Source organism: Elgaria multicarinata, chromosome 12 (assembly GCF_023053635.1).
Source record: "Elgaria multicarinata webbii isolate HBS135686 ecotype San Diego chromosome 12, rElgMul1.1.pri, whole genome shotgun sequence".
NCBI classification, from domain to species: domain Eukaryota; kingdom Metazoa; phylum Chordata; class Lepidosauria; order Squamata; family Anguidae; genus Elgaria; species Elgaria multicarinata.
The window spans coordinates 7,653,624-7,665,773 of NC_086182.1; the positions used below are offsets into that span (position 1 = coordinate 7,653,624).

A 12,150-nucleotide genomic window follows, 5' to 3' on the forward strand; every position below is an offset into this window, starting at 1 on the left:
TGAGATAACAAGCTTCTGTTCTTAAAATCTCTGCATTTTAATAGGATTTTGCAGTTTCCAAGGGTACAATTGGTCAAGGAGTTCAGCTATTGTTAGAGCGTTACAGGATTTATGATACTTTGAGTCTTGTAGAGACTTTAAAAGAGATGTTGGTTCTAAAGATCATTAACTGCACCCAAGTGCTGGTTCAAAGGCACTTATGAGTTTGAGTGTGGGATCAATTTATGAAAGTTGTCTTGTGGCGCTTCAGGTGTAGACTCTTCTCTCTCCTTGCCCATACTTTCAGTTGTGGACTTTCCCACCCTGTTTCTTCCACTTTGGCATATATGTAATGTATTTTCAGTATCCCTTTCCTCCCACAGGAAAAATCTCTGCTGAACTTGTTTTGACTGACAATCTCCACCACCCCAGACATTAAACTTAGGATGCTTCACTACCTGAAGTGTAGTGTTGACGTAGATGCAACCTAGTCATTTTGGTTGAAAAAAATGTGACCATTCATGAACACTTCTAACTCTTTTGGGTTGTGTGTCTTCCTCTTTTAAGTGTCTTTTTGACATGATTGGGGCTGATTCTTCTACCTCCATCTCTTGTTTTATTAAATCTGCTGCCTAAGAGGTGGTAGTTACCTGAGGGAGATCAAAAGGGGGAAGGGGGTCTCTTCAGTAGCAAATGCTCAATGAATGGCCATCATATTTTCCATCAAAATGTCTAGATTGTACTGGTGTATGTTACAGAGAGAACCAATGTGATGTAGTAGCTAGAATTGATTTTGCTGAACTCTATTTCCAGTATACTTTATGCTTAGGGCACACTTATCCCATATGTCCTTCAAGGAGCTCAGGGATTTATACATGATTCTCTTCCTTCATTTCGCCCTTGCAACAATCCTGTGCAGCGGGTTGGGCCAAGGTTATCCAGGGAGCAACATAGCTGAGTGAGGATTTGAACCTGAGTCTTCCTGATCTAGTCCAACATACTCTAATCATTATACCACACTGGTTCTCTCAAATGCTGGTAAGCTCATATGTGGACAACTCAGATTTAAATCACTTTAAATCAGACATTTGTATCAGGCTAATCAACCTTGCAGGTTTGTTGTGAGGTTAAAAGTTCACTCGGAGCTCCACTGAGCAAGGGTGGAATACAAGTGTAAAGAGAAAACATACTATATTTTATTTATTTATTGCATTTTTGTACTGCCCAATAGCCGAAGCTCTCTGGGCGATTCACAAAAATTAAAACCATTCAAAGTATAAAACAAACAGTATAAAAACATGATATGAAATACAATATAAAAGCACAACCAGGATAAAACCAGCAGCAGTGCAGAAATACAAATTTAAAATACAAATGTACCTTCACAGGATGACTTTAAATCTGCTTTTCAGGCTTTAGTACTTGTTTTCTCATTACATAAAGCCTGTCAGCCTCAAGATAACTGTGCATCAGTATGTGTGTGTCTTTGTTTTTTACTGGGTGTTCTACTTTCATTGCTTCCCCTTTCTGAAATGGTTGTTGCTTGCCTCAAGCCATTTAAAAGGATAGGAGTTAAACTGAAAATGCCATGATGTTGACTGCTTTTTCTCAAAGCAGGATTTGGTATTCCAATCTCTGCATGTGGACTTGTGACCACAAAATGAGAAGAAATGAGGCTCTTATGTCTGCAGAACAGAATGACTGGCTAAACAAGACTGTGCGTGTGTGCGTGCGTGTTGTGCTAAAGCCTCCCTTTCCATGGATTGTTCTCTGCTCTGCATTTCTCTGGTGGGTGCAGTTTAGGCTTTGAATCTGTCAAGCGAGTTGGCTTCCCAGACATCCTTTGTATAGTAACAGCATGTGCTGAGAAACTGGCAGCTTTTAAAATACAGTCACTCTCTCTTTCTCTCTGACTCTTCCCTTCCCCTCCCCTTGTCCCTCCACCCCTTCTCTCCAGCTCTGGTGACATTACATAGATAGATGTGCTTGCAAGGAAAACAGCAGAGAGTTGAGCGTCTGCCAAAGCTCTGTAGTTGGAAATGGAGCTGCCCACCCCGCCCCTCCCAGCCTTGTTTTCCCAGGTCTTCAGTTGTGTACATCTAATGTTTTCACTTTCCTTAGATTTCTTTGCTGAGCACATACAGCAGCAGGGAGATCTTCCTCCCATACTATAACGCTTGATTCAAAAGATTAGTCTCCCCAGGCTTCCACGCCTATTCGGTGTAATTACATGTATCCTTATCACATCCTAGTAACGTTCAATACGCTTTCCTTCTAAACATACTGACATTGATTGGACTTGTAAAGCTGTTAGTTTATTGTTCAGTGACTCCCTTAGGGATGATAGCTAGAGGAAAACTTCAAGCTGTGAAAAATGTTTTTCTTACCCTCTGCTGTGTGCGATCCTTTCTCTGCTGCTCCTTCAGAGTTGCTGGTTTGTGTTTTTAATGGGCTGATTGTATTCCAGGAAAGGTGGCATGAGCAGTTGAGATGCAAGGCACAAACTCTGCCATGACCTTTTCCAGTGTTTTTTTCTTTTGACTGGCCCAGAAGACAGAAAGACTGTTTATTGCCGTCCGTGTCCAGTTGGTGCCGCATGTCTCGCTGTGTAGCCCAGATCCTAGTCGTGTTTCAGTGCTTAGGGTCAAAGGGACCATCTTACGTTTTTAATAAGCCTTTTGCTTTTGTGAAGTCCCTTCACTGAACTTTTCCCCCATCCCTTATTAATAAATTCCTTTTGCTTTTCCTGTGAGTTTGGTCAGGTCAGCTCTCTCTCGTCTTAGTTATGCATGAAGAGGTTTCATTATACCACTTAGAAAGGGTGGAGATTTACAGAGAGATGCAAGGGATTAGGTAATGGAGGCAGTTAACCAGACTTGTGAACAAGTCCAAAAAACACAAACCTACACAATTTTTTTTACTGGCCTGCCTAGTCACATCCATGTTTGTAATTTGTGATTGGATGGGTTGTGCTGGGCTGGGGTATTACATCACTTATTCAGACACCGAGAGAAGAAAGGGGGAGCACTCCATTCTTTGCCAACAGGTAAGCTGTGCTGACTGAGAGCTTTCATTCACTGCAGTAAGTGACTCATTCAGCGCCATCATTGCATATAAGCAAATAAATGCGAGTGCACACCACATTTGTACCCCACTTTTCCTCTAAAGAGCTCCAGGTAGAATACATGAGGTGGTGGTTTATTACCACAACATCTCTGTTGAAGTGAGTTGGACTGTGGGAATCATTTCCTAAAGCCCCACCCATGGGACTTGGGCCTGGCAGGGCCTGGCTAGTTGGCACTTGTCAGTAATCACTCTTGCTAGTTGGCACTTGTCAGTAATCACTCCAGACTGAAAACTTGATTTTAAAGTTCAGGCAAGGCCTTCTCTCACGAGTGACTTGAATTCTACCTGTGTCAATGAGGGCCCCAGGAACACCCTTGGTCATGTTGCACTTCGCACTATGGAACTACTGCCACTTTCTCCCCACGGTTAGCCTAGGTCTGCTCTCACCAAAACCACCTGGAGCTGGTTTCCCTTCATTGTGAGAGGTACTCTGAATTTCGCGGTCAGAGCTGTGGACTAAAAACAAATTGTGTGTTACATCGAACTCTTCTGATGTGCAACCTCTGCCTCCCTGCTGTAATGTTTTCATATAACAATAGATTTTGCAAAATATGCTAATTAATGCAAGCCTGTGTTCTTTCTCTCCCCCTCTCCACCCGCAGCCAGTTGCTGAACCAATCCCAATCTGCAGTTTCTGCCTTGGTACAAAAGAACAAAACCGAGAAAAGAAACCTGAGGAGCTCATCTCTTGTGCTGACTGTGGCAATAGTGGTAGGTGACTGCCTGTATCTACTGCACTCATGACAACATACTGGCTTGTCTGTTTGGATCCACTCCATGACTGGCCTTTGTACTTTCTTAGGCTGTGTATGGACAATAACTTCAGGAAAGTCAGTGAGAGTGACTTCCCCCTCTCAACACTATTACAATACTGGTCCTGATCCTGGATTGGTAGCCAGATAGCTATACTTAAGTAGCCCGGAGAGGCAGGAGAAAATGGCTCTCTTTCCAGTGAGAAAAAACAGTTCCTTTCCTAATTGCAGTGACTTTCCTTTCTTCCATACAAGTCAGTGGAGTGGTGAAATTGACTAGATTAGCAGTTTCTGGTTTAGTTGATTTCATTCTTCCCAGGACATTTTAAAAAATGTTTTGGAATAGGTGGTCCTTTCTGAGAAAGAGAAATAGCCTTGCACTTCTGTTCCTTACCCTCTTAAAAAGGTTACATAAGAAGACACCTGCCCAGCATCTATCCTTTCCAAGCTTAATTAAAAAAAACCTACCATCCTCTAAATGCAGTTTTTAAACTACTTCAGGAATAGTTGTGGGCATGTACCAGTCCTGACACATGCATTTTGCCATATTGCTGGCCATGCTGCTGGGAATTAGTTTGAGGTCTTCCTAGGTACTGCTTGGAGCATTTCACAAACCCACAAAACCAATTTGACCAGAGCTCATGTTGGGACTGAAAAAGATTAATGCATGTACTGCAGGAAATGATAATGCAGCCTTAAAGCACTTCTGTACCTAAATTCTGTTTCTGCTTTAGAGTTTTACTGTCCACAATGGAAACATCTTGTCTGGAAAGAAGGTTCATTGTAGCCTGGGATAACTCCATGTCAATAGCTTTTCTTGGGGTGTTTGGACAGGCTTGTCATTGCTGGTCCTGCTGTTGATATCATCTGTTGCCTCGCAGACAACAGTGCAACATTAGATACAGTTTGCAGAGAATCAGAATTGTCAAGGGTGCTCCTTAGCCCAATGAGCAGCATATTTGGCATTATGTGGGCACATCACAATGGCTGGTAGTATTTTAACACTTGTTTGTTGCTGGAACTATGAGTGAATATTTCTTTGCTGTTTCAGGGAAGGGGCTTCACCAGAGTAGTGTACTGTCACGTTTAATTTCCAGTAGAAATCAAACACAAACATTCAGAAGCTGCTCTATAAATGAGACCGCCCAGATGGTTCTGGTGCTTGGCATAACTGTTTTTATTTTAATCACAGATAGTGGTAGTAGAAACAACCATCCTGTGGGACCTTGAAGTTTAATCAGCTTAACTGTCAGATGCACCTGAAAAAGTGAGCTTTCTAGCTCATGAAAGGTTGAGCCCCCATAGATTGCACAGTCCTTAAGGTGCCATAGCTCAAAGTAGCAAGAACAGCAAACACAGCTGCCATCTGAAATTTGCTGTAATGGATGGTAGGGCATACTTACGACAGGTAGGTCTGCTCCTCCCCAAAATTCGGAGCAGCACACCGATGAGGTGATTGGTTCTGTCTCCCCACACTGTCAGATTACCTGGCAGAAAACTGCTCCATTTTTGGAGAACTGCTCTATTAGCGTCAGTGGGATTTAACAAAAATGCAAACATCTGTCATTTTTAAAGATAAAGAGATGAAACTTGGCACCCTGGTAGCTCTTAAGTAGGGCTTTAGCCATGCCAGGTTTAAAGAAGATCCCCTCATCCCTTGATTTTTAAGATATATATTTTTTTAAAAAAATCCCCCCCACAACAAAACTGCGCAGGACCTTTTATCTTTTACTTTGCTTCAGTTTATAAAAAGAGATCTGTTCTGTGAACGTTTGCTCTAATGGAGTGAAATGGGTGGGTTGGTGCACTCCCTATGAGAGGTCAGACAAGAACAAACATATTTTATATGTATTTTTTCAAAGCATATAAACTTGAGTCCTATTTTCAAAGCAGGAGATATACTAGTACTAGCAATAGCAAACTTTTCTCTCTCCGCCCCTTCTTCTCTCGACTTTACCCTGGCTGAGTTTCATCCATACTTGCAGTACACAGATTAGCCTTTGGCACAAGATTCTTTTCTGTATCCTAATATTGGCTTGTGAGACTGTATGAATCTACACTGCCTGCCAGTCATCATCACTTCCTGGGACAACTCATTTACATGGAATGGTTTTCATTATTTTCATAATGTGAGACATTTTTCTGAAATCCTTCTTTTCAGCCAACATCAATAGTGCATTTGGGGAGTGGAACTTGGACTCTTTCTCGCTCCACGAGCTAGCAAACAATTGAGTTCCAGGATGGGGGGAAATGGGGTATATCATTTGCAATCCCTCATCCTAAGCACTGTGACAGGAAAGAGACTGTGGCTATTGGTTAGCTACAGATGTCAACCTCAAAACTTCACTCCCTTCACCCCTCCACGTCTTGCTAATATGGAAGTGTGTTCAGTTAGCCATCCATCAGCATGAAACGTGCCCTCACTTCACCTAAAAAACCTTCCAACCTATGGATTCATTCGGGGCTCCGATCGATCTTCTAACCGCACTGCGGGTTTCCAATGGTTTTAAAACTGCTCCCTAACCGCACTATGATTTTGGAGATTTATTGGAGGTCTGGTGGACCCCTGGATTTTTGCTGCGGAGTGCACACCCCTACAATATTCGTATTGTAAGAGGATGATCTTCTCTCCAGTGCAGTGTACCTTGGAGGCAAGTGAAAGAAAAAAACAGATGAATATCTCCATCAAACTGTGTGTACATTTAAAAATGTACCATTTAAAAAAATATTTCAGAGAATAGTCAGGAATCTTAAAACCATCCACCTGGATGCAACATTAGTTATAGCAAATACCTTTGTAAAAAAAAACACCCCACTGCTCTTTGTTGGGCAAGAAATCAGTGTCCTTCCTAAAACACATCATGTAAGTTAATCTCAGAGTGCCAAGTACATGTTGACCTGTTCTGGTAAGACTGGAGCCTTTTAAAGGTCTAAAATGTTGACTGTATTAGAATCCATACCTTGTGCTCTTCCTAAGCACAGGTTTCTCCTACTTTGTTTCACTAAAATCATTCTCACCACCTTGGTACAGGTCATCCATCCTGCCTGAAGTTCTCCCCAGAATTAACAGTTCGGGTGAAGGCCTTACGGTGGCAGTGCATTGAGTGCAAAACTTGCAGTTCCTGTCGAGATCAGGGCAAGAATGCTGTGAGTACTTGGGACGGGCATTTATCTGCTGGATTCTAGTTACTTTTCTAACCAATTGCATTAGATTCTCCAGATACAGGTGAAACTAAGAATAACTTGAGAAAAAGGAGAGTTCATCTGAATGGGGCCAGCCCTTTTCTAGTGAGATCTGGTGTACAAGGTTAGACACGGAGCTGCTTTAGAAAGGTGCTACAAAGCTTCTACTGGCACAAAGAACCGTTGTGAGTTTTGACAGGAACCTGCCACAGGGAGCATTTATTATGTCAATTATGTTTGCTTCTGGACCCAGTTTGGCGTCATGGAGCTAGCCTTTAAAGCTGTGGATAGCTTAGGACCTTCTCCTGTATAAGCTTGCCCAATCACTTAGATCATCAACTGAGACACTGCTCTGTGACCCTCCACCTTCTGAGGTTAGGTAGGTTGGTAAGCATGACAGGATCTTTGTGGCCATTACATCTAGGCTTTGGAAGCTTCTCCCCTAAGAGTTCCATTTGTCCCCTCTGTTCTAGCTTTTCATCAGTGCGTTAAAAATCTAATACACTAAACTGCAACAAAAAGGAAATTGCAAGATTAATCAAAGTTTTGGATTGATATGGAAGATGTCCCAGGATTCATCTTTCTCTGTGTTATATTTGCCTGTTTGTAGTTCCTTCCTATATGGGCCCATGCTATTCCCATCTTTGGTGGAGATGGGGGCATTTTTTCTCACATCGTTCCCATTAGACTAGAATTGTAGTCGAATATGTTTTGAGAAATTTTCAGACGTATATGTTTTTGATTTGTTTGACTTTGCATATGAAGGGCATTAACTGAGGACATCTGTACCTTATAGGATAATATGCTTTTTTGTGACTCGTGCGATCGGGGGTTTCATATGGAGTGTTGTGACCCCCCTCTGACCAGGATGCCAAAAGGTAAGGAAATGAAAGATGGTGCGGGAGAAAAACGTGTGTAACTGTAGCATTTCCTTTTAGCTTTCAGATTACAACAACAGCAACAAAATAATTTTATTTATTTCTTACCTGCCTCTCCCACTGGATCCAGGCGGGGAACAACATTAAATACAACATAATACATAAAACTATTTAAAAGAGCATATAAAACCAATACAATATTAAAATAAAATAATAAAATGAAGTCTTTACCAGACAGAACAGAATAGGATGGTAGCATAGCTTCACAGCTTATATACTCACCCACCAACAAGTAAAAGATGCCACTTTTGTGATGTAGTGGCTAAGAGTGTGAGTTGTGAGACAAGAAGACCCCGGGCTGAATCTTGCTTAGATTTTAACTGATATTATGATGAGTCTATTTGCTTTGCAGGCATGTGGATATGTCAGATATGTCGACCACGTAAAAAAGGAAGGAAACTTCTACATAAGAAAGCAGCACAGATTAAGCGGCGTTATGCTAACCCAATAGGACGTCCCAAAAACCGATTAAAGAACCAAAATGCAATGTAAGTTATTCTGAAGCTTATTGACGGTAGGTACAGTGTGATAATGGGGACCTGTGCAGATTTGCGTTCGAGATGTTCTCTGTTTTGACAAATTAGTTGGGATACATGTCTCAGTAAGTATTTTTGAAAAGGTTATGGATGGTTCTGTTCAGCTTTTTAATGAGTTTTGCTTTTCAAGAACACACGAGGCTGTTGTGCCTTTTGCCTTTGATTTATTTGGTCTCTTAATGTTTGAGGTTCTAGGAACTCAGCATTTGTTTTGACTTTAGCCTTTTTTCATTTGTAGAAAGTATTTTTTTTACAGAGCTGCATCGTTCAGTACAGGCAATTCTCAAAAAGAGGGAAAAACGGTTTCTTTGCTGATTTCAAGCAATCCAATATTTTTCTGCTCAGAGAAGAAGGTCCATTTTCATGTGCCTTCTGGCAGTTTGGATTCGCACTTCATCAAGAGTCAATAATACTTCCCTACTTTAAGAAAAGAAGTCTAAGCACTTTGGTCTAGCAGATTTGGGGCCCTGATAGGCGTGTCTCTTGCACTGGAAACCATTCTTGTCTCTCTCAGCTTAGATTGCGAGTTAGAAGTTCTTTAGGTAATGTGCTGCTGACATTAGAGAAAACCTGTTCTTTTCCTGCAATCTCACAAATGTTTGTCAAGCTTCTCTTTGCAGCCATGAAATCTGAATAGTGCCTGGATTGCTGCTTTCCCCAATTTTGGGCATGATCCATGGCAGTGTTGCTTTATGAATGGTTAGATGCTTGTCAGTTTCACTCTAGAGTGCAGTGTTGAAAAGACTAGGAGGCTATCTAGAGGGTGAAACAATATATTTCATCATTCAGAAGCCATGCTTTTATGGATCATATAAGTCACGTCTCTTAAACACCAGTTCTTGTATTTTGATTTTTTTTTTAAAAAAAAAAAAGTCAGGATAAGTGTCCCAACTGACAATGGCTCTTACATTTAATTCTTATTTCTAATGCAAGATGCTTGAGAAATCTGCAAAGGCAGCAATTCTTTGCATACTTAACCTGAGAGTACAGTAAGCCCCATTTAACACAATTGGACTGGCTTCCAAGTAAATACGCTTAGGATTGCATTGCTGGTATCTTAGTTGCCCAAGTAAAAAATTTAAACCTTCAGCTGCTTAAAGCAACTGGCTAAACGCATGCTTGGTTAATGAGTAGAGTTTTTCTGACAATTTCCCTGACAGCTTTTATTCCTCCTCCAACTGTTTGTTCAGATCAAAAGCTCCATTCAGCAAAGTTCAGACGGGACCTGGCCGAGGTCGCAAGCGCAAGACTCCTCTATCCAGCCAGTCCATGTGCTCATCAGAAGGAGGGTATCTGGAGCAAGTCGACGGCCTGGAATTCTGCAGAGATGCCGGCACCACCTTGAAGTTCAACAAGAAAACCAAAGGGCTTATTGATGGCCTTACCAAATTCTTCACCCCGTCCCCTGATGGGCGTAAAGCTCGAGGAGAAGTGGTGGACTACTCTCAGCAATATAGGATCAGGAGAAAGGACAATAGGAAATCCAGCACTTCAGACTGGCCCACAGGTAGCCAACAGTGGAGGTTATGAACTCTGTGCTCTCTGGATTTTAAACACTTTCAGTTTGAGAACAGATCAAACTGAAGAATCCCCCAGTACTTTATTTCTGATGAGCCATTTTTAAATAGTCAATTGGCTGATCTTTCGGCGCACCTGGGCAGCTACAGATCATCTTGGTTTGCTCCTGCAATTGCTTTAGTCAGTAGTGCCCTGAAGAGCAGTGTTGCCGCTCATTGGGACCATTGAGTCTCTAGGTAGAGGTCGTTGCCATAAACCCTGATGGGGCACAGTACAGCCTGATGAAGGGACTTTGGTGGGTGCAGGGGAAAGGTTACGCCTCTCAGTTTGGGGTATTTCCACAGCCCAGGAGAATGGCCCTCCTGTCAAAGCCAAGAGGTATTGATTGGTATGGGTAGATGACAAGGGAAATCATGATTGGCCTTTGGGGTGCATAGGGAAGTGTACATTTGGGTGGTGCATTTTATTTATTTATTTATTTATTAAAAAACACCTTTTCATGAGAGCAGTTTAGAAAATGAGATAATTTAGCCTAAGGTGATGTATATCAATAAACCCAGAACTTCCTGCTGCCACAATACTCTGATTTCCCCTGTTTAGCTGGTTATTTACCCATATAGGCCCTCAGCCACCTTACATGCTGAGCAGGTTCTTGATAATTTATCTCGAAATTCCAACTGTCATTCTGTTTTCATTTTCAGACAATCAGGATGGCTGGGATGGAAAACAGGAAAATGAGGAATGGCTTCTTGGAGGCCCGGATGTCATGGCTGAGAAAGATATGGAGTTGTTCAGAGACATTCAGGAGCAAGCCCTGCAGGTAAAGCTGAGTAAATGTGCATGCAAAAGTTAGAGTTAGTAGAGTCTAATACATGGATGTGCAAATCATCTGGCCCATACTATTGTCATGAGGAGAAGAACTGAGGTAGGCAGCCTCCATGAGGTTTGATAGAGTGATGCTGATGAGAGAAAGAGAGCGAGGGTGTGCTGGCAGCTCTGAGGAGAGTTTAGAGGATGTGATGGCATGGCCAGAGGCATGGGGTTGAGGAGGCAGATGGTGATCAAGGGTTGTCCGAGCTTATGAGGTTTGCATGCTAAAGAAAACAATTAGCTTTGCTTGTTTCAGACTGAGTATAGAGTTCTTCATCGTGGTCTCTGTGCATCACACATATGGGCTCTGCGCCTGCGTGGAGACCTGAACCGGAACCTACTATAGCTTAGGGAAACGTTTTTGGCGGGAACCCCTCCCCCACGCTACCGCGCATGTCCCTGGCGTTCCCGCCCTTACCTCAGTTCTTCGTCGTCCGCCATTGTGCGCTGACCTATAAACCATGCCTCTAGCGTTTTCTCTTTTAAAATCCTTTCTTCAGCTTTTCTCTTGGACCTTTTTAGATATTTCTTCTTTCTCTTTTCTCTCTTCCTATAAAGAAAAAAAGAATTCTTGTTCTATTATATATCTTTCTTTCTCTTTCCTCTGAGCGATCCTCAGGTCGCGCGCGCGCCTCAGGCGCATGGCCGTGAAGGCCCCTTTCAGAAAATGCGTCAAATGCGGCGCTAAATTACCACCGAAGGACGGTCACTCTCTTTGTGTGGTGTGCCTAGGAGAAGGTCACAAAGTCCAGCAGTGCCACCACTGCATGGCATTCACGAAGCAAACCCGCAAAAATAGAGCGGATAGACTTCGTTCTGTGCTTTGGGAAAAAGCCCTGAGGGCTATGGAACCCGCGCCTCAAAAGCACATACAAAAATCCTCCTCGAGGACAATGAGCAGGGACCGCAGCCCTGAAATCCAGTCCTTTGTTATAACCGAGGAGATGATGGCGGAAAACAGGGCCATGTCCCTGACGCCAGGCCAATCCCTTGCGGTGTCCGCAGCCAAAAAAATTGCCAAAAAGGCTCGGACCCCAAAATCGGCGGAACAAACTAAAAAGAAGAAGAAGAAGAGAAAGGATACCGAAAAAGGTTCCTCCTCTAAGGCCGCGACCGTAACAACGGCATCGCCCAGGCCTCTTACCGCGTCGATATCGACCACGGTACCGACGCAAACCCCGGTACCAGGAAATCTACCGATACCGAACCCCATACCGACCGCAAGAAGCTCGATGTCGGAAGGGGAGA

At 42.8% G+C, this 12,150-nt stretch overlaps 1 protein-coding gene across 1 annotated transcript in view; it reads left to right on the plus strand.

Annotated features, from left to right (window-relative positions):
• Positions 1-12,150, plus strand: part of KAT6A (lysine acetyltransferase 6A) — a 74,440-nt gene that overhangs the window by 25,853 nt on the left and 36,437 nt on the right. Inside the window, exons 3-8 of the mRNA XM_063138880.1 lie at positions 3,708-3,816; positions 6,889-7,004; positions 7,837-7,918; positions 8,331-8,466; positions 9,705-10,021; positions 10,734-10,852. Of these exons, the coding sequence (XP_062994950.1) occupies positions 3,708-3,816; positions 6,889-7,004; positions 7,837-7,918; positions 8,331-8,466; positions 9,705-10,021; positions 10,734-10,852 (879 nt within the window). The remainder of the gene's footprint in view (positions 1-3,707; positions 3,817-6,888; positions 7,005-7,836; positions 7,919-8,330; positions 8,467-9,704; positions 10,022-10,733; positions 10,853-12,150) is intronic.